Here is a 26643-nt window from a genome sequence, read left to right as displayed (position 1 = left end):
ATTGACATTGGAACTTTTCCTTTTAGGGCTGATGGATGCACACTTAGAAAACATTCATGACATATCATTTCAATATATGATCACTGTGGTGAGATTATATGTACAAAGATGGAAAGATTCGTCATTGCCTACCATGAAGGAATAGTTGAAATTGACAGAACTTTCCGAAATGGCCAAACTGACTTCTTTGATTAGAGAAAGATCATTATTGACATTTATCAATGACTGTGAACAGTTTAGGAGTTTTTGTATAAAAAAGAAAACAATTTTTTGATTTATGGTTTTGATTAGAAAGAATGGGTTATTGGAAGAAGGGAATTATGATCTATAGAGGCTATAGTTCTTAGTGAGAGAGGTTTGATTATAATTGTATTATAACTACTAGGAGGAGGATTTTTAAAAATCTTCATTATACATTCTTTATATGTATTTTTATGTTTTCTGCTTTTTTTACTATTTTCTACGTCCTTTTTTCTTTATATATTTTTTCTATTTCACATTGACTATATTTTCCTTTGAATGTTATTTCATATTCTATATGTAAAATCTTTCAAAAAAAATGATTTAAAAAAAAATAGCAGTGAACGTCTTGCTTTGAAGGTGATTTTGGAAGATCAAAATTGAAACAGGCCAAGAACTTTGTGTGATATAGGTAGTAAGTATTGATAACAAATTGTGAAAACTTATGAAGAAACAAGTTCAAGGTTCAAAAGATTGCCCACCAGTCTTTTTCTAGATCCTTCCATCCTTGGGGTATCTATAGATATGCTGTGGAAGGTAGGGAGGAGCTTCAACTAATTAAAATACTGAGCCCTTGAAGAAAGAATAAAGTTGCAAAGAATTTTGTACTCCCTCAACAAGCATTTCATGGGAAAGCCATTTCAACAGATACAATAAGGCAAGACTTGCCATCCGGAAGGCTTAAGTCTGCTTACAGTTCCCATATCGCTTTCTTGGCATCTGTAAAGCCGTCAGAATTGTCTGCAATTGTGCCATGGGCCATTTTGAGTGGGAAACACAAATACGGGTATATACTTTATTTGTTTATAAAATAAGACCTCTTCCCTCCAACTTCTTCCCACTTGTCCCCACAAAACAAAACAAAAAATTAAAATCTTGGTTCCATTCATTTTATATTGTTAATTTACCTATTGGTGTCCTTCCACATAAGCAGGACAACAGATCCCAGAGCTTGCAATCAACATGGAAAAAAAATATGGCCACAAATGGTCAGAACCCAGTATTTCTGTAGGGGGCATCCTGATTCTTGAGCTGAAACTGATCTGATTGGTAAACCAAAACACCAAAATAAGAATCTATTGGACACCACCACATCTCTTGGTATGAAAAGAAAAATAATATACATTAATAATCAAATACCAATGACATTACAATCATAGCCCATTTCAACTTTATGCAGTAGGTTCCTGCAAGGCTTAAAATTTATGACAAAATTGTTGTCATGCATTACTTGTCAGCAGTCAAAAGACAAAACTGAACCCAGAATTTTCATAAATAATGAAGCTGAGTGGCAAGATGTTGTAAAAGCAGATGTTCTGATAGGAAAAGCCTAGCATGATCTACTTTGTTCAACATAAGTCCGGCTATGAAGATAGATGGCGGGGGAAAGCCCTTATCACAAAGGATGTCTGCCAAGATTGCTGGGTTTAGTATTTATTACCCAAAGTATGAACTGAAAAGGACAAGAGTTATCCTGTTTGCATGTAGCATCCATAGGAGGTAATAGGAGTAGACATTAACAATTGGTTGACAGAGTATCCTTGATGCAAACAAAACTAGAGGTGGATCCTGAAAGAGAATGGAATGAGTTTCAGGAATGCAATTATTTACACTATTCTCCCTTTTTTAAAATGGGAATTTCACCCCCCCAAAAAAAGGTTTCTCCTCAATCCTTTATTCTGAAACCAGGGTAATAAGTACAGTATAGGTTTGTTGGGAAAGAATAGACAAACTACAATTTTATTGCTGAAAAGGGGCTGAGTATCATATAGCACTAAACCAGAAATCCTGGGAGAAGTTATTAATATACGACTGCAGGGGGAAACCGTATTTCTCCCTATATTTAAATTAACCATATTTAATTTTAATCATGTTAATGAAAACAAAAGTTCCGTTTAAGTCCTTACATCTGGCGTGCCATTCAAAAGCAAAGTGTAGCCATTGGCCTGAAAATAATTATGTCCAATCCTAATTCTACATCTTTTTTTTCTTTTCAACATAATTTATATGTTTCTTCTTTCACGTTTAAAAATGAAAATGAAAACCAGGATCAATATTTAAAAAATTCATTTTATGCATCTTTCACCTCCTTTCCTTTCAGGTTCCAGGCTGTATTTTCTTTGCAATTCCTTATGGCTAACAACAATGAATGGACACGCCATCCCTGCCCCCCACCCCCAGTCATGTGGCCACGTATTGGGCAGGCCAGCTTTACAATTCATCATAGCGTTCCAGAAGAGCTTTAAACCATGTTCAAAAGTCAGCCTCACAACAGCTGATAGGTGCAAGGGGAGTTGTGGAAAGAAAGACATTCTCTATCTTTTGCTTCACCAGCACTTCTGATCCACTGCTCAACAGGCTGATTCCAGTGTCCAAGCTGGAGATAAATCTAAGACCAATTTGTATGGGGGGCAGCCAGTTTGAAAGAAATGGACTGCTTTGCTCTCCAAAACAGAATGGCCATGGATGATAGTGCCCAGAAACCAGAATTAGGACAAGGCCCACCCCACCCTGAACAGGCCGAGGGATGATTGGTAGGTGAAGCATGTCAAGATATGCTGCCTGCAAAACTTCAACACCAGATTAGTTACAGACAAGTTTGCATTACCTGAGGCATAAATTGAGGATGAGATGAAGGCATGTCATGGGGACAGAGCAGAAAAAAAGAGGTTGCTGAGACATGTTCATGCTGACATTGGTGCAAGTGACAAAAGGCCCTAGGCCCTAGGGCAAAATTCTTTCAATTCTAGGTTGGAAACTGAGTTTGCCTTTGGTACTATTTAAGACTTCAAAGTCATTGCAAAAGTGCATCTGCCGGCCTTTCTTATTCTAATGAGATCCAGGTGTCTTCATCAGTCTCTTCATAGTTCTTAGCCAACATGCCCAATTCCAATCCTGTTTGGAAATTGCAGTAATTGTAATCCAATCTGTCTGGAAGGGAAGTGTGCTCAGTAAATACACTGATGTATTTACTGAGCAATTAAAATAAATGTATGAGATGGTGCCATCTGGCGGGAAATACCAAGAACTGAATTGTCAACATTTTAAAAAGAGGCTTTATACCTTTGCATATTAGAAAATCAGAAAAAAGCAGTGACAAATCACCTTGAAACTACACTGCAACATGCATAAGGGAGAACAAAACAGATGGATATGATGTCCAAAGAAGTAGAGTAGCAAGGCTTCCCATTCTTCTGGAAAGACACATCATGGGGGGAGTTAGTCTTCAGGATAACTTCCTCATCCCCTATGCAAGCAATGGATTTTCAATCACATGTACATCCCTCACCTCAGAGGGATTGTGAAGCCTTTCTTATGGCACTCTTGGCAGGTGAAAGCAAAATTGTAATTGTGTCGTCAATCACTGTCATAACACTGTGGCACATCCATTAGGGAGGCTAAAGGCACGTTGGCAATGCTGAGAGCACATCTGCCAGTTGCACAGAGAAATGTGCAGCTGCTGTGATAAATGCTTGGGCAGTTCTGCACAACATTTGGGAGGCACAGCGCTCTGCACCGAACCGCAGTCTTCTATGGTAGGATGATTTTATCCTGCAGGATCAGCAAAGTGGCACTGACAGAAATGTAGTGAAGGGTAAGAAGCCTCAAGGTGCAATTGCTGATTTCTTGTTTGGCAATCCCTGAAAATGTTCTCTCTGTTAATGATACACAAGGGGAGGCTCCTACTGAAGGGGCAGTCCCCTTTGTTATCTTCACAGGATAAAGGAACTCTGGGTCACAGTAGGAAAGGGGAGGCCTAACTGAAGATTTGCAAAATCTCGGCATTTCTTGAGAAGCGGAAGGCTCCTCATCTACAGGGGGGAAATAAATGTGAGCCAGGGAGAATATGTCTTTGTGGCTGGCTTGCTACCTTTCCTGGGTCTCAAAATTCAAGGAAAGCTCAAATCTCCAATTCACATTGCAAATGAAAGAAGAAATAAACAAACAGACATTTTAAACCGTTAGTGCAGTAGAGAAATGAGGGATTGCCAAATCTGTATAAGAAGCACTGGGTTTTTCTTCCATGAGAAAGGAACATGACTCGTGATTACAGGAAACCATTAGGGCTGGTAAGCAAATAGCTGAGAGAAGCAAAATGTGTCACATGATGCCATTTGTTGTTACAGAAAGTGGGTAACACAGCATGTCAGTAATCCCGAGTGCTCCCATTTAATGGTGGACAATCTGTAATAGAGCACAAACATAAACATGGGTGGAATTCAATACTTATTTGCATTGAGTGTATTTGAACATCTCTAGTTATTCAGCAGTGATTGAATAAGCAGTATTGAGCATAAATAAATAAATCTATCTTGCTTCCACCTTGAAGCCTGCCACATATGTTGTGCACATTATTACTTTGACATACATGCTGTGTATAAATATCTGTATATATATGTTTATGTATGTATATGTGTGCCTGCGTACGTGTGTTCATTAACATGGAGAAATATATGTGTAATGTTTGTGGGCTTAATTCTATGGATATGTATATCACATGTACATATACACATCTATATTCACCACAAGCACCGCAATCAAGGTCACCCTTTATGTCCTCTGTGGACTGTATTCCACTCATAACTAGTTTGTATAGTTATGTAAAACTCCTAATCTCTCCTGCAGCAAAATATGGTGTTGCGCATCACTTGGACATGATGCCCAATCCCAAAGATCTCATAGGGATTATACAGGTGTTGCTCCAGCTTGTTACTCAGATCAACAAAAGAAATACTAATAAACAACTTTCCTGTGGGTCTTGAAAGGGTATCTACAACTAATTAAGAGGGAATGCAAACGAAGATGTGATAAAAAAATGTGAATAGACTTGGGAAGCAGGCTCAGACCTGGTTGCGTATCCCTTTGGCCTCCAAATCTTGGTCAAGGGAATGGTCTTTCTTTCTTTCTCTGCTCTCCACCTTTCTAGTTCATGTTCCACTTCTGGTTCCTTAATGTCTGCCCATTTATAAGGACAAATGGTGTTACATAGTAAGTATGGTTGATATACTTGGAATGTTTTGCATCCCCCTCCCAGGACGACTGGTTTTGCATTATGGGGCAGGAACTTATCCCCATAATTGTTTGGTGGAACCTGCTGGGCATGATTAAAATCTTTGTCTTGCAATAGCACATCTGCATCCTCTTCCTCCTCCCCAAACTCAGGCACATCCTCTTGCATTTCCTCCAGATAGATCTTACCCTCTATATTCTGTAAACATTGGGGAAGAGAAAGAGGTTGAATTATGCACCATGCTTCCATACAATGTGCACAAGGTTTCTTCCTTCCTGCAGTCATCAGCAGTGATGTCAAATAGTGTGGTTCATGACTGAAGCACATGTGTGTTCACCTTCTATCTTTGCTATTCTGCCAAACATATATCATATGTTAACATTGCACTTTTACTTTCTGGGACCTCCTAGCAGTTTCTGGTTGAATCAAAGTGCCTACGTTCACCCGTTATCATAGGCAAACCATTGTAGTAGAAGCATAATAGTACAGTTATGTACAGAAGCTCCTCTGACTTCCCATAGTTCCCTGCAGACCTGGGATTTTACCAGGCCTCTTATTAAATTTGCTTACCTGATTCCTAATTGCTTTGCTTTTGGGTGGGTCAGATGAGGCAAGGATTGTGCCATATGGCTATTCCACCTGCTTTTCCCAAGGAAGTCTTCCATTAAAAACATAGGAAAAGCTTCAGAAATCCCACCCTTGGAGAAGAGCTTTCTTGGAATAAGTAATTGGTGATCATGAAACAGATGATGTCCACTACATCTTCTGAAAGTACCCATGAAAGAGGAGTGACAAGGAAGCTTTGGTTAGCAAAAAGTAGGCCTAATAATGACATTTGGCAAACAGACACCAATCTAAAGCCTTCAACTACATAATCCCCAATATTGTTGTGTGATGGTGTCCATGCTCTCAGAGTTCTTCTGCAATTTTCTCAAAGATTTCTAAAGTCCAATGGAATAACTTCAGCACCCTCTGTATCCTTTTATTTCAGTTTTACAGAAGAACAATTATTCCATTAATTTTCCATGTCCTTCCCTGTTGGCATTTTGTTGGCTGCTTTCCTTGCTTGGTCATGTTTAGAAAGATTATCTTTAACAAAGACACAAAAAAGTAGGCATGTGAGTGATCAAGATAGTGAGGGATCAAGGAATCTATTTCTTACTTTGTGCCTAACATCCAGGAATAGTTGGTGGGCACCTGAACAGACTTTTTTGGCTTGGGAGTGACAATAGCAATCACCACAATGCCGAATGATGGTAAAGTCAGATTGGGGAAAGCAAAATTGTGCTGCCCCATCATTCCAAGGGTGACACGGGTAACTATCGTGTGTTGTACAAACATCTATGGGAACCAGAGCTGCATAAGATTGATCCCAGAAACACTGACCAGTCAAGAGTAATAGTTGTAGCAGTCTTATGACAGTCTATGAAAGTAATAAAACCAAGAAACCTCTGGGCCATACAAAACTTCTTGTCAACAGAAACGGTGATAAACTTGTAATGCACCCATAGGGACCTAGCTAGCAAGAGACACCAATATCAATCTATGCTCTGTGTAACATATGTCTACCTGCCAAATAATGACACTAGTATTCTTTTCAAGAATATGAAAAAGACTAGGCTAGCATGATGCAAAATGCCAGTCAGGAATTGCAGAGGCAAATGCCTCTGCAGAAACCAAATGTCCAGTTTCTTGAGGAGCCAAATCCAAAATGGCTGCAGAGGGCAATGATCTTCAACAAAATGGAGGAGATAAAGCCTAAACTAACAAATGGAAGTTGGACAGATCTCAACTTCCAAGCACATCAATCAATTAAGGGTCAATTTGGTTCATAAAATTATGCTTATGGCACAAGCCCTGGTAGAAAAAGAGGGGAAAGGCTACTTTAAACCAGAAGAGTTAAGGAGGATTTTAGGTTCCCTTGGTTACCATAGCATGTAAGAAAAAGCCAAAGCAAACACCAATTCTGCCTGTTCCTCAACCACTTGCCATGCGTGTAATTAGAGGGAAACCAAATATCTTTGATCTGTGTATCAAAATACAACGGAAGATTCAACATCATAAGCATGGTAGTCCCAAAGGTGCTTTTTCAAGAGACAACTGGACTTTCTGGTTTTTCTTTGAAAACATTTCACTTCTCATTCAAGAAGCTTCTTCAGCTCCATAGGCATAAGCATGGTACTTTGCAACTCGATCCAATTAACCAAAATAGGACTTTACAGATATGTATGTACAGAGAACAGTTTCTCTTATAGTTTTCCATAGAGCACAGTTCTAGCTTTTGAAAAATACTGCATCGTTATCACAAAACCAAGCTAAGATCAACTATTGTTTACAGGTTGAAGGTGGCCAGCTTCTACATTAGCAATAAAGAGTGTCTTCTTTTAAGACTGGTTGCAAATATTTGCTGTATTAATAATTGTTTATTGAAAGTGAAATCTTTCTAGAGGGGGAATGGCAATGAAAAAGAGAAGTAGCTCTCGTGGAAATACCATTCCATGAAGAAATAGCTTTAAAACAGTGGTGAGGGAATAGCAATAAAAACAAGAAAAGCATTCAGAGAGGGCAGCTTGAGGGCTACAGTCTGATGAGCCAAGGTGGTGCAGTGGTTAGAGTGCAGTACTGCAGGCTACTTCAGCTGACTGCTAGCTGCAGTTCAGCAGTTCAAATCTCACTGGCTCAAGGTTGACTCAGCCTTCCATCCTTCTGAGGTGGGTAAAATGAGGATCCAGATTGTTGGGGGGAATATGATGACTCTGTAAACTGCTTAGAGAGGGCTGTAAAAGCACCATCAAGTGGTATATAAGTCTAAGCGCTATTGCTATTGCTACAGTCAATGGGAAATGGCAATACAGATGAAGAAGCAATCCTTAGGGAAAGGTGACTCAACAGGGAAACAGCAGTTGAGGGGCCAGCAATGAAAGTCCCACAAAGCACTCAATGGGGAAGTACCAGTCACTTGGGAAGGAGCTTTTAAGAGAATATAATCCTTTTGAGAGAACAGCAATGAAAAGAATGATAGCATTTACAAACCACTCAGCAGGGGATGTAAGAGTAAATGGGAAATGGCAATGAAGGAGCACTATAGCCTTCACAGGAAAACAGCTTTTAAGCAGCTCTGAAGGAACCACCCTTGTGGATTAGCAGCAGTATTTAGAGAAAGGAAGGCAAGCTCTGTAAGAGCCTTTCTGTTAGAGAGGGAGGGAAGGGAAGAGAGAGAGTTAGAGTCAGGAATCACCAGGAAAGACAAGAAAAAAAGGAAAGGGGGACCTGAAAAGCAGTCTCTATGTAACAAATGAGGGGAGGTGATAGAAAATAGATGAGGGAAAAAGAACTAGCAGCTGAGAAATTTACTGAGATGTAAAGATTGATAATAGGGAGGAGGAGGAGGAGGAGGGAGGAGTTGTTGTTCTCAAGCGCTGGACCCAGACAAAGCATTAGTAAATTTTGAAAGAAGGAATTGTGGGGGAGGGTGTCATGGTCACCAATGTTTTTCAGCTGAATCACCTCAAAAAAAAAAAAAAAACTCCTTGGCTTCCAGAAGCCATGGTTTTTCTAGAGTTGGGACTCAGACCAGTTCAGCAAATCTTCCAGACTATGAAGCCCAACTCAGGCAAGATTGCTCCAAGGACCCAGCAACAATGTTTTTCTGAGGTCTGAGGAGGCAACATATAGACTCCATAGATTGAAAGTGCAAGCCAAGCTTAATAAAGAGCCCTGACAGATCTTTGTCCACTTTATGGTCATACTGGCTAGGATTAATCCTAGTCTGTTAAGGAAACCATGCCTCAAGTGGTTTCAAAATTGGGGAGGAGAGAGAGAAGTGGTCAGAGCTGGTGTTCCGCTGGATGACTTCAATTATACACGGAAAGAGAAGATTAAGCTGAGATTTCTTTTATTGGCTGACTGGCCAAAAAATCAGGGATTGTATACTATGCCCTATCTATCCAAAGGAATCATCCATTCCTTTGGGGCAGGTTCACAAAAGTTTTCCCTTATCTGTCTGTAAAAGATGCCCTTCCTCCAGAGTGAGTAGCACTGATGAGATTTGTAATCCAGTCAATAGAAGGTCAATGTGTTTCCTACTCCATCCTCCCATAATTCAAGTTTTATCCCTAAAGGTAGCACTGTCATAATAGATGGCCAAAAGGTCATATGTACAGAAGAAGCTGGAAGAAAGATTGAGAATTAGGCAATAAATGACTTTCTATGCATGTATTTATTTACTCAAAGTGGCCACCTGTCTCACCACAACAACTCTAGAGGAATGACAATTAAAATTAAAAAACCAAATAAAATAAAATACTGAAACCTATAAGAGCAACTAAGGTAAACCAATTTGCTGCACATGAGCAATTTAATGTGATCCAACTAGCAATCTGAACCCCGTGCCTGGGAACATATCCAGGTCTTCAAGGATCTGCATAGTATATCACTTGCTAAAAGATAGGTACCTCTCATATCTTTTTCTTGAGATAGGCTTACTTTATAAGCATTAAGAATAGATTGGCCATTTTTCACTTTTCTCTTACTATCTAGCAAAAATATTTCCATTTGTAAAAAAATAAACATTTAAAACAATGGATAAAAATATTGAACTTCACATATGCTATCCACAACTCTCAAGATTATGAATGTAGTATTATGCATCACACCAGAAGTCACCAGTCAGAGAAAATTAAACCTGTTTTAGCCATCTTTGAAAAGTCATGTCAGGATATGTTCCCCACTTCTGAGGAGGAGGAGTCTGGATAGTGGATGTGGCAGGACTAGGAGACAGCAGAATAAAACAAAAGTACAGGAGATGTACTTTTAGGCCTGTAAAAGGCCTGTAAATAGAACAACTGTAGCAAAAGAAAGCAAATGTAGAACTAATTGTAATAGGCACCTTGGGTGTAATCCCTAAAACAACTGGAGCATATTTGAACACCATTGGTATTAACAAAATCACCATCAGTCAATTGCAAAAGGCAGCTTTACTCAAATAGCTTACATCCTGTGACGATACTTTAGTATAATCAAACATTCACATGAACCTACCCTGTGTCCTTGGGAAGGAAGCAATATAACGTGGAAAAAGTGCCAAATCCAGTCTAAACATCTGGTTGATTTTGTGACAAGCCATAATAATAATTTCCTCTCTGTTGCTGGTGTGAGGGTGGTGTTTCATTGGTATGTTTATGGGAACATCCTGCAAAGCACCTCCTCTAACTTCCACACTGATCAAATTGCCTCACCTTGCAGTACTCATAACTATGTAAACATGGCTCAAGGCATGATGAATAAACAAATGGGAGGGGGAGAGGTGGCTGGAGAAGCAAGAGAATTGACAGAATAAAAGAGAACAAGCGAATAGTTGATGCTGGATTGACTACCATAGTCAATCATAGAGGATTGACTCATAAACACAGAGAAAGAAGAAATCCTTTGGTAGCCTTTGGTAATGAGAAGAAAATGACAGCTAGGAACATGGAACATTACATGGCTTTAATTGTTGCCTGAAATTGTTCATACTGGTTTACAAATGTTCTGGTAATCTTGTCTCTTCACTGCAAACAGAAAATGAGAAGGTATAACAGCAAAGTAGCATGAGACAGCATAACTGACTAACTGAAGGATCTTCAAATGCATGCATCAGAAATGTATTTAGGGTGGCTGGTTCCTTTTGTGTCATCAACCCATTTCTACTGAACAGCAATCTTCCATTTCTCCCCTTCAGTTAACAAAAGAAAAGGCAGGCTATCCTAATGGACATGTAGAGAAAGAGGGAGGGAGGGGGTCAAAGAAATAGTCCCTGTTTTTTTAAAAAATCTAGAATTTTCTGATTTTGTTTTTACCGTGCTATAGATTTAATGGGAAATGAATGTGTGCTGATAAAGCAGCATTCAATATTTGTCTTGAAACATAAATTACTCCAATCTGCCTCAGTCTTTATTGATGTTAGGAATAAACCAGCATTAAACAGCTAATTCGAATGTAGGTATATATGACTCAAGGACCCCACAGTATCTATGTTGGAGAGATATTGCTTGGAACTCCATCATTTATTATGCAATTGCGAATATGCCTAGAACACAATATGCTATGATGCATAAATAGGGTGTATGACCTGTGTCCTGATTTGGCAATCACAGACTTTTCAAAACAAAGTTGGGAAGTGTGAGACAAAGCATAGGACATACTGTGCTGCATTGAGAGGCTGAAGATCTCAATGCTTCATTCTCAATGGGGACGCAACGGATCTCAAATCTGCACTCAAGAGTTGGCAGAGAGGAGCTGAGGATATGGTTTAGGTATATAAATCACTTTTACTGCAAATATAAGAAGCTATAATCATGAAGGAGGACAGCCACTGTAGAATTATTATGCCTGCTATTTATAACATCCTTAGATTTACATTTTTGGTTTCTTACTTTCCTGGCTCAGCTATGGATGTAGAGGACATCACTATTATATTCTCATAATAGTCTGGTCTGGTGTCAAGTTCTGCTCCTGCTTGCCAGCTTCCTGCTTCACAGAGGAGATTCTCTAGGAGAGACAGCTTCAGAGGGCGGGGTTTCATTGCAAGCTTGGTTTCACTAGCTTGTTATTTCCCAACATGCATTGGAAATAATCAGCAGACAGAAAGATTTGGGGGGGGGGTGTTCTTTTTACTTGTTTTTTTTTTTTCCCTCTCTTCGACAACCAAAATGTGAATATGATTAAAATATTAAAAACATTAAAAGCCCAATAAAACAAAGCAACAAATATGCATAGAAAGATAAAAAGATGGAAAACCCTTTGAATCATTTTACATAGCTACAATTCAGATGCAATTCAGATTGCAATTCAGATGCAATAATAATTGAGGCGTTACTATGACTCAATTTTTAAACATTAACCCTTGATCATGTGGAATTGCACTGTTCAGTTATTCCTTTCCACCAAAAAGATTCAGTTCAATGGCTGAAAGTATGAAAGAGATTTCATGTCAGTCTTCTGGTATATAAGCAACTTTCCAGGAACACAGGGTAATCATTCTGCTGACAGACTAAGCACAAGTCCAGAGCTAATCCTACATGGACCAAGTCCAGATTTTTGAACTATAATTAACAGCACATAAACATCAGTGAATCTGAACTTTCTCCCAGTCAATAAGAAACTACCACTACAGGTAGTCCTCATTTAGCAATCATAACCAGAACACAAACACAAGTCAGTCATTAAGTGAAGTGGTTAGTAAGTGAAACTGTCACTGCTTATGATCTTCAGTTTTCCTTTACTTTACAGACATATGAAGGTTGTAAATGTGAGGATTACTTTCTCATCATCACTGTAACTGTGAACAACTGCTGAATGAAGCAGTCACTGAAGAGGAGTACCTGTATACAGGATCAAATTATATATGCCTTCAAAAAGTATTGCTTTTCCAACATAAAAACTACAACCAACTATAACCTTTGTGAACATCCACTGAGGAGTCTAGTAAGCCCCCCCTTTTTTAAATTTATTTTATTTTTTGCTGAATTGGGGGAGGGGGACACCTAGCACCTTTGTAACAAACCAACTCCACAATATTGGTGTTTTAGGATAGTGTTGAGTTATCTCAATTAACATGAAAGCTGCTACAACTGTGTACTAGTTGTAGTTTCTAATTAGCATTAAAACCAAGTTTGTACAAGCTAGAGCAGTGATGACTAACCTTTTCTGGACCGAGTGTCCAAAGTGCACGTGTGCGCACGTGAATGCGCATCCGCCTGCTCGAACCACCAAAATGCAATGCACGTGTGCCTCCCAGGCATGTGCCCCCCATGCATGCACATGTGGCCCCTGCCCCATGCATGCACATGCGGCCCCTGCCCCATGCATGCACATGTGGCCCCTGCCCCATGCATGCACATGCGGCCCCTGCCCCCATGCATGCATGCACGGCCCCCCTGCACACCACAGCCCCCTGCACACACCTTGCTCCCTCTGCGCGGCAGAGACCAGATGACCAGATGGTCGGCGGGAGGCGTGTGCACATGCACAGCAGAGCTGAACTGGGGCGATGGCTTGTGTGTCCACAGAGAGGGCACTGCGTGCCACCTGTGGCACATGAGCCATAGGTTCACCATTATGGAACTAGAGCATCATGGTAGCTTCACACCAAGTCCGAGACTGAAATGCAGAAGAAATACTTTCACTTTTAAGTGGGAGATAATAAGTCAAATTCATAATGCCAAGATTCTCTACAGCCTCACAATCAAGTTGCTTGTAGACTGGCATGTTAACCAAACACTGTTGAAAAAAAACTCTTGCTGGCTCCTATTACTTGGCAAGCACAGTGCCTATTTTTTTTCACATTGCCCCCTATATCTGTGCAATTACTTAAAGGCTAGTATTTACCTTGCAGTGTTTTAAAAAATATTGACCTTCCAGTTCTCATTTTATTTTCTGTTCCTCTATCCCACCCCAAACCAATACTGAACAGCTGCAAGTCTCTTCTCTTCTCCAAGACATTTCACAGCTGGAATGACCAACCCTAGGTTCTTCCTCCTTCCTCCTTTCTCTGTTTGAAGTAGCAGGTGCAATGCCAGATGTGTTCAAAGAGGAAGGATTCAAGACTGCAACCCATCATTTCAGGAATACTCCACAGGAACATCTCCAGAACAGCCTCAACACACTTTAAGATGTCTTCAGCAGTTTCATTTGCACTGGTTCAAAATATACTTATGTTCTGCTGTGTGACCATAACAGATCTCTGAATTGAAAAATCTGTAGATCCAACCAAAATCTGAACTGGCAGAATTAGTCTCATCCTTTAATCTGTTTCTTAACTGCCATTTTTTTGCTGAATTGATCCATTCTCTCTTCCTGAAGAAACTTTTATTTTAAAGATCAATCTCCCTTAAGACAAGCTTGATTCTGGTATGTCCATTAACATCCAATTTCAATTTCAATTTCAAACCTTTATTGTCAATGCACAACATGTGTACAATGAGATTGGCTGAGCCTCTCACTTAGTGCACCCCCACCCCAACACAGTACATCTCAATAACTCACAGTGAAAGAAAGAAAATCCCTAACCCAGTAAATCATACTAACAAACACACAATCCTCTATACATATACATGTGCATAACATTACATTACATTATAATATATTGCGCCAATATGAGCATGTTGCATGTTGCACCGGCCCTGCAAGTCTATCATACTACATACTTACGTTATGTGGCATTCCAGAGTCTGGCAGCCCACAGATAAAAGCTGTTCAGCCTATTCGTACAACTGGCTATGCTTCTATATCTCCTGCCCAATGGTAGGAGAGTGCCACTGTTTCCTTGGCAGAAATATTTGCCATTGCCTTCTTTTGGGATCTTATGACTTCCCAATCTGGCCTCTAGCCCTGATATTTCTTCCATCTAAGTCACTCCTTAGCTTTTTTCAAGATCAGCTAAAATTTACTAATGACTTTCTATCGTTGCTCTGTGTTCTCTTCCTTGGTAATTAAGCAGCTAGTAAGCTAGAGTGAAGAATTTCTCAAGGCTTTCCATTTTCAACATCTAGGCTGAGATATAAGCCTATAATTGAAGCTGGAGCTTCAAAAATCATTAAGAGGCCTCTAATAAACCATTACCAGAATCAGGTTGGTTAGTGGTTAAGGCATCGGGCTAGAAACCAGAAGACTGAGTTCTAATCCCACCTTAGGCACAAAGGCACCTGGGTGACCTTAAGTCAGTCACTCACTCTGTGAGTGGCCATCAAAAAATAAAAATACTGACTCAAAAGCGTGAAAAATAAAATAATAAAATAAACTATAACGTTGAAAGAACTGTATCATTCTGAGTCAGCTTGGAAGCCAGAGAGAATTGCTCCACTATGGTCAATACCCAAAATAAATGTAGTCCAATTAAATAATAGGTTGCACAAAATGATAAAAATATAACTGTGATGATCGCCAGCCCAAGCAAGCAGCTGACGCTGGATCAGAGATGTTTTCTTTTTATCTGCACAGAGGGGAGTCTGAGCTGGGTTTGGAAAATATGGAAAGAAGCCAATGCTGGGAAGCCGGAAGAGGAGGTCTTTTGTGCAGCAGGCCTTACTTCCTCAGTCTTTGATGAAAGGGGGTATTCTATGGTAGAGGATGCGGGACTAGGCCTGAAAGACCAAAGACCTGAGGTTTCACCCTCTTCCAGAAATACACAAAGGCTGTTCAGCATTGATGGTTTCATCATCCATCTTAGCCATTTCCAGTTCCTAATCAACCCCATTCTCCTGCCTCACACCCAGGGTGAACGGGCCCATTGTTGTGAATCACAATTGTCACTCTAGAGGGACTTGATAGCGGATGCTGCATTTTATCTTGAAGATGTGCTTGTAGAAACAAACGAGATGTAATCTTAGTAGCAAACTGAGCATATGTTTGTGGCAATTCACTATTTCTTTATCTTTTATATCTCCAAGCCCAGCAAAGAAAGAGGAACAGGAAAAGAGAGTGTTTGGTTCCAATATTTCAATTTTTTGCTTAAAAGGAAAACCTGGATTTTGTACTCAATCTGGTTTTGAAAAGTTTTATTTATACTTGGGCAGTATTATATTACATCACTTTTATTTACATATGGGTATATTCTGAACTAAATTCTCTTGTGACTTTTCATTTTTCATGCAGTGTAATGCATCATCTAAGTCTAAGACTAGCCTCTTCATCAGCCTTCAGTTTAATTATTTTCCTGTGAGAATTCAGGAAGAAAATAAATGGGTTTTTAATGAGAACAATGAACCATTTTCATTTGATGTTTTGAATTTTAGAAGACAAGAGCTTTGTTAACCGTTACTCATGAACACATTTCTTTCTACTTCTTCAAAAAGTCAACATGCAGGGACAGGAAAAGGTTTCTGCATGAAAGATAGTTACAGTAGACAGATTCTTTTAAAACAGCCATTAGGAAATGTAAATATAGCCACCCAAATCTTATCAAATGCCAGGGTTATCCATAGGGTCTGATAAAAAAAAAAGTAGTTATGACAAGGAGATTGGATTTGTGCCTGTTTTTTTTTTACATGTGATCCAATCACCCTTGATTTTTTTTGATTACATACCACAATCATTCCTGAAGACAATCCCTCAAATAACCAGATCCAGAGCTATATAGGGTCTTAAAAATTATAAGCAGCATCAAAATTATAAGCAGCATACCCAGAAATTGACTGGCAACCAGTGCAGTTCCCAAACAGTGACATCATCCAATAATATACAGTATTTAACTGCCTGGCCCATTCATTCTGTAGCTTCCAAATGCTCTTCCACAACAGCCATACTTATAGCTCATCCCAATGGGAGGTGACTAGGAAATACTATAAATAGTGATTGTGAATGTAGTCTCCCAGTTCAGGAATAGAGCAATTGGTGTACACACTACAGCTATGCAAAAGCTCTCCTAGCCAGAGCTGTAGGAGTTGTAAATCTAAAGGAAACCTCAAATTGCAGCCATTTCTGAATGAGGAAATACAACTTCAGAATCAAAGATGAACTTCCTTGAAATCCATAAACCAAAAGCTACTTTCATTTAGAGTCTGCTCTTCTCTATCCAAACCTGATAAGAGTCAAGGTTCTGGATCAACATTTCCACCTCACCACCACTTCAACCCAGTGACAAGATATATAATTGGCAATCATTAGCAGGCTGATGATACTGAACCTAATGCCAATGGATGCCCTACCCCAGCATTGTCTTATAATTTAAAATAGAATGGAGAAACTCACAAGGCTTCCACAAAGTAGAAATCTCCAGGTTGATATCCTGCCTCCCAACACCAACAAATGGAACTACCTTTAGTAAGGAGAATCATAGCAGATGGTCCCTTGGAGATGGTTCAGAAGAATATCATGGTAAGAGACTAAGGGGGACAGTGGTGGTGCAGCCCCACTACCTGTTAGCCCCAAAACCCAGATGGCAGATTTCTGAGAAAGAAACATTTCTGAGCTCTTTCTGTGGAGCAGCTCCCAGATTGATGATGTAGCCCAGTAACCAAACTGTCCCAGGTTACATTCGTGGTCCGAGATGAAGAACTTACTTTGGAAAGGGGAAAGTGTGAATCAGATATTACACATCGGTCACACAAGAAGAGCACGGTATCCAAAAAGAGAAGCTACCTTCTGGTTGGTGATTCAATTGTAAGGGATGTAAATTTAGGAAAAGATATGGAGGTTTTGAAAGAAGTCAGGTGTCTGCCAGGTGCTACTGCCAGCAGAGACAAGAGGCATGATGTTGATGCTATTATATATCTTGGCACAAACGATCTGTCCCAAAAGGATGTACTTTCTGTGCAGAATTATTTCCCGAACTTGGGGTATGATCTTAGTAGTATAGGTTGTAGGCTTATCTTTTCAGAGGTTTTACCAGTATATAAGGAACAAAAAGGGAAAGGCCAGTGTGTAGTGGAGTTTAATGTGTGGCTAAAGGAGTGGTGTAAAAGGGAAGGCTTTGGTTTTATTAGTCATGATATCTGCAGCTGGTCCAATGAAAAACTGTACAAAAGAGATGGATTGCATCCATCAAAAAAAGGGACTGAGTTACTTAGCATTAAATTCACAGATTTTCTGGAAAAACATTTAAACTGAACAGCGGGGACAGAAAATTAATTGATACAGAATATTTCTGTCCCCAACAATCCAAAATTAATAGGGTTATTAATTGTTCTAACTGTCAGGAAATTTCTCCTTAGTTCTAAGTTGTTTCTCTCCTTGATTAGTTTCCACCCATTGCTTCTTGTTCTACTCTCCCTCTTCTTTGTGGCAACCCCTGAGATATTGGAACACTGCTATCATGTCTCCCCTAGTCCTTCTTTTCATTAAACTAGATATATCCAGTTCCTGCAACCGTTCTTCATATGTTTTAGCCTCCAGTCCCCTAATCATCTTTGTTGCTCTTCTCTGCACTCTTTCTAGAGTCTCAACATCTTTTCTACATCGTGGCGACCAAAACTGAATGCAGTATTCCAAGTGTGGCCTTACTAAGGCATTATAAAGTGGTATTAACACTTCACATGATCTTGATTCTATCCCTCTGTTTATGCAGCCCAGAATTGTGTTGGTTTTTTTGGCAGCTGCTGCACACTGCTGGCTCATACCGTGTTTCCCCCAAAATAAGATCCTGTCTTATATTTTTTGAACCCTGAAATAAGTGCTTGGCCTTATTGCCATGCGCTCAAAAGCCCAATTGGGCTTATTGTCAGGGGATGTCTTATTTTGGGGAAAGCAGGGTATCTAAATTGTTGTCCACTAGGACTCCAAGATCCCTCTCACAATTATTACTATTGAGCAAAGTACCACATGTACTGCATTTTGGTTTTTTTACCTAAATGTAGAACCTTACTTTTTTCACTGTTGAATTTCATTTTGTTAGATTGTGCCCAATGTTCAAGTCTGTCAAGATCCTTCTGTATCTTGAGCCTATATTCTGGAGTGTTGGCTATTCCTGCCAGCTTGGTATCATCTGCAAATTTGATGAGTTCCCCATCTATCGCCTTGTCCAAGTCATTATGAAGATGTTGAAGAGTACTGGGCCTAAAACAGAGCCTTGGGTCACTCCACTTCATACTTCCCTCCATGTAGATGCAGTTCAATTGAGGACTACACGTTGAGTGTGATTGGTCAGCCAGTTATGAATCCATCTAGTGGTGATGCAGTCTAACCCACATTTTTCTACTTTATCTAGTAGTAGGTTATGATCTACTTTATAAAATGCTTTACTGAAGTCCAAGTAAATTATATCGACAGTATTCCTCTGGTCCACTAATTTTGTCTCTTTGTCAAAGAATGCAATAAGATTGATCTGTTTTTGACAAACACATGTTGGCTTTTGGTTATTACTTTGTTTGCTTCTAGATGTTCAGTGATTTGTTGCTTGATTATCTTTTCCAGAATCTTTCCAGGTATTGAGGTGAGGCTGATAGGTCTGTAGTTTACTGGATCTGTTTTTTTCCCCTTTTTTGAAGATGGGAACTACATCAGTCTTTTCCAGTCCTCTGGCAGTTCCCCTGTGCTCCAGGATCTTTGAAAAATATAGTTCAGTGGTTCTGAGATCTCGTCTGCCAGTTTCTTCAGAACCTTGGGGGTATAATCCATCCAGTCCTGGTGATTTGAACTCATCTAGGGTAGACAGGTGTTCACTTACCATTTTCTTCCCTATTTTAACTTGTGATCTTAATCTGTTTTTTGTGGTGCTGTTTTTGATAGGTTGGACTGTTTTTTCCTTTTGCATAAAGACAGATGCAAAAAATGAGTTAAGTAGTTCTGCTTTCTCCCTGTTGCTTGTCACCTTCTTGCCACTTTCTCCCAGCAATGGGCCAATTGTTTCCTTGACTTTTTTCTTGTTTTTAACATGTTGGAATGCTTTTTTTGTTATTTTTTACTTTTGTTGCAAGCCTTTGTTCATTGTGAGCCTTAGCTTTCCTCACTTCATCTTTACAGGCTTGGGCTATTTGCTGATATTCTGCCTTAGTTATTTGCCCCTCTTTCTACTTTTTATACTTGTCCTTTTTGTCTTTCAATTTGTCAGAGAGTTCTTTATGCAGCCATGCTAGTTTCTTTTGAGAGCTATTATTTTTCTTCTTCATTGGTATTGTGCTTGACTGGGCTTTTATAATCTCACTTTTCAAAATTTCCCAAGCTTCTTGAGTTGTTTTCCCCTTGAGGATTCTCATCTAAGTTTATTGAAATTAGCTTTCTTAAAGTCCAAGACTCTAGTTTAACTTTGTTCTACTACTTGTGTTTGCATAATGTTGAATTCCAATATTGCGTGATCACTTGCCCCCAAGGTTCCTGTAGCTTCAACACCTTCTATCATTTCATCTCTGTTAGTGAGAATTAAGTACAATATGGCTGATCCCCTTGTTCCCTTCTCTACTTTTTGGGAAACAAAGTTGTCTGCTAGGTTTGTTAGGAGCCTGTTGGATCTTCCACCTGGTGCAGAGTTTGTCTCCCAGTTGATGTCAGGGTAGTTATTACTATTGTGATGTGCTTCCTACATACCTTAGTTAGCTGACTAGCAAAAAGTTCATCTACTTCCTCTGTTTGTTTGGTTGGATTAGGGTGGCCTATAGTATAGACCTATGGCAATGTCATTCCCTCCCTTCTTTAATATTGACCCAAATGAATTGAAGATAATTTTCATCATTGTTGTACTCTATTTCTGTAGAGATGTAGTTATTTCTTATATATAGTGCAACTCCACCTCCTCTTTTATTTGGTCTATTTCTTTTAAATAATTTATATCCCTCTAGCTGTAGGTTCCATTTGTGGGTTTCATCCCACCAAGTTTCCGTAATGGCAACAATATCATATCTGCCCTCATTTACTTGAATTTCTAATTCTCCCTGTTTATTCCTCATATTCTGTGCATGGTGTATAGACATTTGAGTCCATTTTGATTGACCCTGTGTTTACTGTCTACATAACCTGTATTGTGCCTGACTGCCCCTACTTTCTTGCCACCTGTTTGATTAGTGCACATGGTATGGCACTCACTACTAAATGCTTGGTTTTGCTTGACAGCAGGGCTGATAATCTTACTCGCACAGACATCTATGTTACATGCACTTACCTGGGCAGGGGGTTGGACTAGAAGACCTCCAAGGTCCCTTCCAACTCCGTTATTCTAACATTCGGATTTCTGCTGATAGAAAGAGGACTACACCGCCAGGAAACATGCTGCTCCAGACTAGCCTCTACAGCAATCAAAATGTAACAGAGTCCCCAGAGAAAAGTCCAATGAGAAAACTCACAATTAAAAGCTGGCTCTCCACTAGCAGCCGCAACATACCTAGACCTGCTACAACCTGCACAGTACTTTCCTCAAAGGTCTCATCCACTAGCACTGCTAGTAAACTCAGGCTTCTGCAAGACAGACAAGAAGTACTCCAGTGCCAGAAGAGGGGCTAATCAGCCTTTCAAGGACTTGAAATAAATCCTCAGCTACAAAGATCTATAACTCAGCCATAGTTCCTCATTTCTTACCAACTAAACCAGAGGGTTCTGTAACTCTTCTCTAGCACTCCACACATTGTATTCTAACAATATTGTCTCAGCTGGAAAACATGTCTGCATCCTTACCCACTAATACCCCAAGCATGAGGCTAGTCATAGCAATAGCAATAGCACTTAAGACTTATATACTACTTCATAGTGCTTTACAGCCCTTTCTAAACAGCTTACAGAGTCAATCTATGGCCCCCAACAATCTGAGTCCTCATTTTGCCCACCTCGGAAGGATGGAAGGCTGAAAGGCTGAGTCAACCTTGAGCCTGGTGAGATTCAATCTGCCAAATTGCTGGCAGCTGGCAGTCAGCAGAAGTAGCCTGCAGTAATGCATTCTAACCACTGCGCCACTGCGGCTCTTAGAAATAGAAATGGATTTGACAGGATACAGTGTACATAGAATTGTGTACATTGATATTTAGTTTTATATTTTGGGAATTTTATCTTTATAGTCCAGATCTCAGAAATCTATCCACAAGCACGAAGATACAATTGAAATCAAATGAAAATGGACAACAGGGATAACCCGTTTTGTATCACAAAGCAATATCCAACAAAAATAGCACAAAGGAATGCACAAACTTTAGAGTTTTCAGAGAGCATCTACCCTCATTAGTCCACAATCTCTGCCTTAAAATTGATTTTGAAAGGATTGCATCTGCACAGCTGAAGCACCTTTCCTAATTTTGGCAGATTTTCCTTAGTTTTCTTTTTTTGCTATAATCTATATGAAGATCTCTCGTGAACCTTGAACACATTTTGTTTTTGATTGTCTCTGATTACAGTATTCCCAAGCTCCCAAAAAGACCTTCAAAGAAGCCAGCACTGACAGACAAGCCTAATGAAATGATGTCCATCAACCCATCAGATCAGGAAGTGACTGAAGCACTAAAGAACAAATGGGACTGTTCTATGAGGGACACTGATTTCTTTTTCTCATGGACCAATGTGGCTATCATGATGGTTTCAATACTACTCTGTAAATGGCTTTGCCTGCCAAGCAAATGTTACAAAACATAAGACTTCTGCCAAGAAGAGGAGAAAGTAGCCCACAAAGGACTTACTTTTCTAATCATGCAAATTGACTGAGTTGCAGGAAATAAATCTGCTGATTAAGGCAGGGTGTAGAGTGCCAAGAACTATTGCTCATGCTAGGAGTGGAATAAAGGAAGTAGAAGAGAAGAGAGGTTCTATAAGTACCTTACAGTTTTTAAAGGCTTCCCCCACCTATTAATTACCCTACTCCCAACATCGTATCCTGCAATTCCTATAATTCCCAGCAGAAATAACTGATAGGCTGTGGTAAATCCAAAATGTTTAGATTGTATTAAATTATTTGATATAAAACAATACACAGTTGCTGAAGAATTCATTTTCAAGATGAAAATCTACAGTTGTGCTAGCAAGTGTTTCTTGATACAAGCATTTCTCCTTAGACATGGGCACTGGCCTATCAAAAGAGAAGCTTGTTCTGCTGCCTGCTTCTTCTCCCACTGAAGCCCATTTCTGACTGCTGATAGGCCTCCACTGGAAGAAATGTTTGCACGATCTGGATACTGGAAGAATTTCTACTTTCTCAATTTTTATTTTTCATAGGCTCCTAAAGGCACATAGAGGACCCTACAAGAGAAAAGAAATTGGCAATGGCAGCCCTAATAGTAACAAAAGCTACAGGGCTTCCAAAATACTGCTTAACAAATACCAGGCAGCAGTCTACCACTGAAGGCTAATGGGATAGGGCTTTCAGTTCAACAGACCTTCCTGATCAACAGATTTTCCTGCAGAATGCTTGTTTAGATCTGACAGCTGAAAAAATACATGTTTGTCTCACTAAAGAATGGTGAAAGTCACTAGAATAATCACAGAGGCAGACATTTCTCTTGTGCTGGGGTGGGCTCCCCTTCTTATCCTTTTCATTATGATCTAACAGCTGTATCATTTCCTTCCTTCCTTCCTTCCTTCCTTCCTTCCTTCCTTCCTTCCTTCCTTCCTTCCTTCCTTCCTTCCTTGCTTCCTTGCTTCCTTCCTTCCTTTTCAGGAAGATTCTACAGCAAAAATACTGTAGCAGTATTAGCAGTAACAAAGTCCGTCTTCTTATGGAAAATAATTTTTCACTTTCAACCCTTCCATAATAACACTGCAGATGTTTTCATACCAGATAAAAAGCAGAGTACTACAGCTAGCAGTTTTTTTATTATTTTTGTGGGCCAAGGGAAAACTATTATGAATATGATTCACAGAATTCTTCAGCAGATTTATATTTCATAGTACAAAACTCCACAAGAACTGCTTACCAAGCCAACCTAACACAAATGAGGGCAGGAACTCATTATCCTAAAACAATATTAACCTTTGTGTGACACATTAAATAACAGCATTTTTCTACATAAGCCATGTGGACTGGCTCCCCTTTCATTAGAGGCACAGAATATATTCACATAGGTGCATTTTCTTAAGAGTCATCTGACAGAATACAGTATCTATTTTTAGTTAACTCAAATGCAGTCATAACCGCAAAGCTTATCCTAGAATACTTCTGGCTTGATTAGTTCTGACATACTATATTGGGTCAAGTCAGCCAACTGTAAGTTGTAAACCATTGGTTATATAGCATGTGTTTTGAGAACTCAACCATTTGTGATTAATTAGGCATATCAAGGTTAAGCAAACTACAGCTTTATATGACATGCAAACTTGCTCTCTTGTTGGCTCTCTTAATATTTTGCCAACACTTTTATTTATTATTCAGGGCATTTCTTTTTCTTCAGTCTATATACTGAAGAAACACAATATACAACACAATAGATTAGAAAACTGCATCACACATGGCCTTAGCATAAAGGCTAATAAATAGATGTGTCATGTGATCTAAACATGATTTATAAGTCAAAATGTATAAACCTTTTTTGTGGTTCATTCATGTTTTTAATTTTTTAAAAAATATATTTATATCATACCTTTCACTCAGGATTTACAAGGTGACCTATACAGCACTCCTTTCCATTTCCACCCCAAAACGGAGTAACTATATAAGTTCCATCAAGCTAAGAATAGAGCTGAACCTGGGTCTCCACATTCATAGTGAATAATGACTTTCTAAATATATTCACTTCTGCCTCCTTAATTTAAAGGGTATTCTACTTTTCAACAAATTTTACTTGGATGAAAATTCTTTCAGGCATTCAATAGATGAAAACACAAAGAAACTTAACCGCATTGTTAATAAAGGCTGACTGAAAAGTTGTCAACCTTATTTCCATCTTAATGGGGCTGAGAAGCATCTAGGTACATTTGCAAGCATTCAGAGATAATTTGCATTAGACAAGGTGCTTGCCAACCAATAAGTGCAAGATAAGCTCAGAGACAAGAGGGTGGCATTCATTTATCACTGCACTTTGCATGATCCAAATTAACCTTTGGGGAGGTATCAAAAAATTATGGCTGCATGATTGGCATACAGAGAAAACATCCTCTGAAAAGGGGGCTCCAGTTTATGCAATTCCACATTATGGTATTGTGCAGGCGTGCCCACCATAAATCATTCGGATATAAAGAAAGGTTCTTGAGTTATGCAGTAGGTTGCTGTTGTGGGAAAAATAGCAGGAGGAAGAAGTATAGGGAGTCCTCAATTAAGAACCACAATTGAGCCCAAAATTTATGTTGCTAAGTGAGAAATTTGTTGAGTTTTGCTCCATTTCTTGCCACAGTGAATGGTTGCAATTGTTAAATCCACAGTGCCACAGTGAATCATTGCAAAGGTTAATACCTTTGTTAAATGAATCCGGCTTTCCCATTGACTTTGCTTCTTAGAAAGTCACAAAAAGTGATCACATGACTCCAGTACACTGCAACCGTCATAAATACGAACCAGTTGTCAAACATTCCAGTGTAAACCCATGGCCATGGGGATGCTGCAATGGTCATAAGTGGGAAAAATGGTCGTAAATCATTTTTATCATTGCCGCTGTAACTTCAAACAGTCACTAAACGAATTGTTGTAAGTCAAGGACTACCTGTATGAGGTATGTTCGCCGCTTTGAGTTATTTATAAAAATAATAAAGAAATAAAAACAATCCATACAAATAAATTACTCTTTAATGCTGTTGCAAATTATTTATGCTATGTACATACAAACTAGTTTGGTATAAAGTCAGTCAATAACTCCTATCACAGTCTACTACCCAGCAATCCCCTGATGGTTTCTCATTCAGTTTTAATCTGATCAGACACTGTTTAGCTTCACAACCCAGACAAGCTCAATCAATTGCTGTCACTGCTAAGAATGCAGAACCTCCCGTAACAGCAAAAAGTGGTAGTATAATAAAGACATAGAGAAGATGGTTAGAGGTGGACTATTGATCTAGGGTCATGCCCCCACCCAGCTATGGAGATTGTGGGTTTATTTGGGGCAGGTTGTTGTTGTTTTTTTCAGCTCAACCTTATACAGGTCGTCCTCAACTTGAGTCCAAAATTTCCATTGCCAAGCAAGGCAGTTCTTAAATGAATTTTGCCCCATTTTACGACCTTTCTTGCCAGTTCTTAAGTGAATCACTGCAGTTGTTATCACGTTCGTAAAGTGAATCTGGTTTCCCCATTGACTTTGCTTGTCAGAAAGTCACAAAAGGTGATCACAGAATCCCGGGACACTGCAACTGTCATAAATATGAGTCCGTTGCCAAATGTTTGAGTTTTGATCACGTGACCCTGCGGCTGCTGCAAAGGTCACTATATCGTTAGAGAATTATATATTGACACTAGTTTCTATGGTGATCAGCTCCAGGCTTTTGGATCACAGGGCCATAATTTTAGGGCTATAACACCTGGCTGCAGAAATCTGGATGAACATCCAATTTAACAGTACAGGACCACCTCAGAGCCTATTAGTTTCTATCAACATTTAAAATTAAATCCACAAAATGCATACACCTATTCCAATACAGAATGTGTACAATGGCAAAGATAGATATCTTTTTATCATAATAAATACCGGTAGTGAAAAATGTTACCTAAAAGGAGGGATTACTGTGATTAGCTTAATTTGGACCAGTAAGAAATTAAAATCACATTTCAAAACATGTTTCTAAAACAGTTGTAATATTTTAAACTTACCATCAGAGGTTTGAGATGAACTCATCAGAACAAGCAGGGCAGTTTTTCTCCTGAATTTTTCTGAATATTGATGTTTATTTCCCCATTACCTCTTTCAATGAAATAAGCATGTTGAAATATGAGGATAGCGGTTAAATCTTCTGCAGCTACCGTATTGTCTTTCAGTATCTAGGGAAGTCTTTATATCCATCTGAATGAAGTGTGTTCAAGAATGAGTTGTGAAGGATATGTGCTAAAGCATGGGTTTCAAGCTCACCACGTCACGTTGCCATCTCATGAC

The 26643-nt window shown here is 39.3% G+C and overlaps 1 protein-coding gene across 4 annotated transcripts in view; it reads right to left on the bottom strand.

Moving 5' to 3' along the window:
* The window catches only part of FABP6 (fatty acid binding protein 6), a 36982-nt gene extending 10485 nt beyond the window's left edge, over positions 1–26497 (bottom strand). The window contains exons 1-2 of one of the 4 annotated variants that reach the window (XM_034406516.3): positions 5822–6007; positions 2849–4425 (exon numbers count right to left, since the gene is read on the bottom strand). In XM_034406516.3, the coding sequence (XP_034262407.1) occupies positions 2849–2928 (80 nt within the window). In that variant the 5' untranslated portion in view covers positions 2929–4425; positions 5822–6007. Of the gene's footprint in view, positions 1–2848; positions 9486–11664; positions 11762–26363 lie in introns of those variants that run through there. The other 3 variants (XM_060688600.2, XM_034406521.2, XM_087887370.1) reach the window with 3 other exon arrangements.
* Between the last annotated feature and the right edge of the window lie 146 nt (positions 26498–26643).

Source organism: Pantherophis guttatus, chromosome 2, assembly GCF_059756535.1.
Source record: "Pantherophis guttatus breed Tessera chromosome 2, ASM5975653v1, whole genome shotgun sequence".
Classification (NCBI taxonomy): Eukaryota; Metazoa; Chordata; class Lepidosauria; order Squamata; family Colubridae; genus Pantherophis; species Pantherophis guttatus.
Note: the sequence above shows the minus strand (reverse complement) of the source record. Positions and strands in the feature narration are given on the sequence as shown.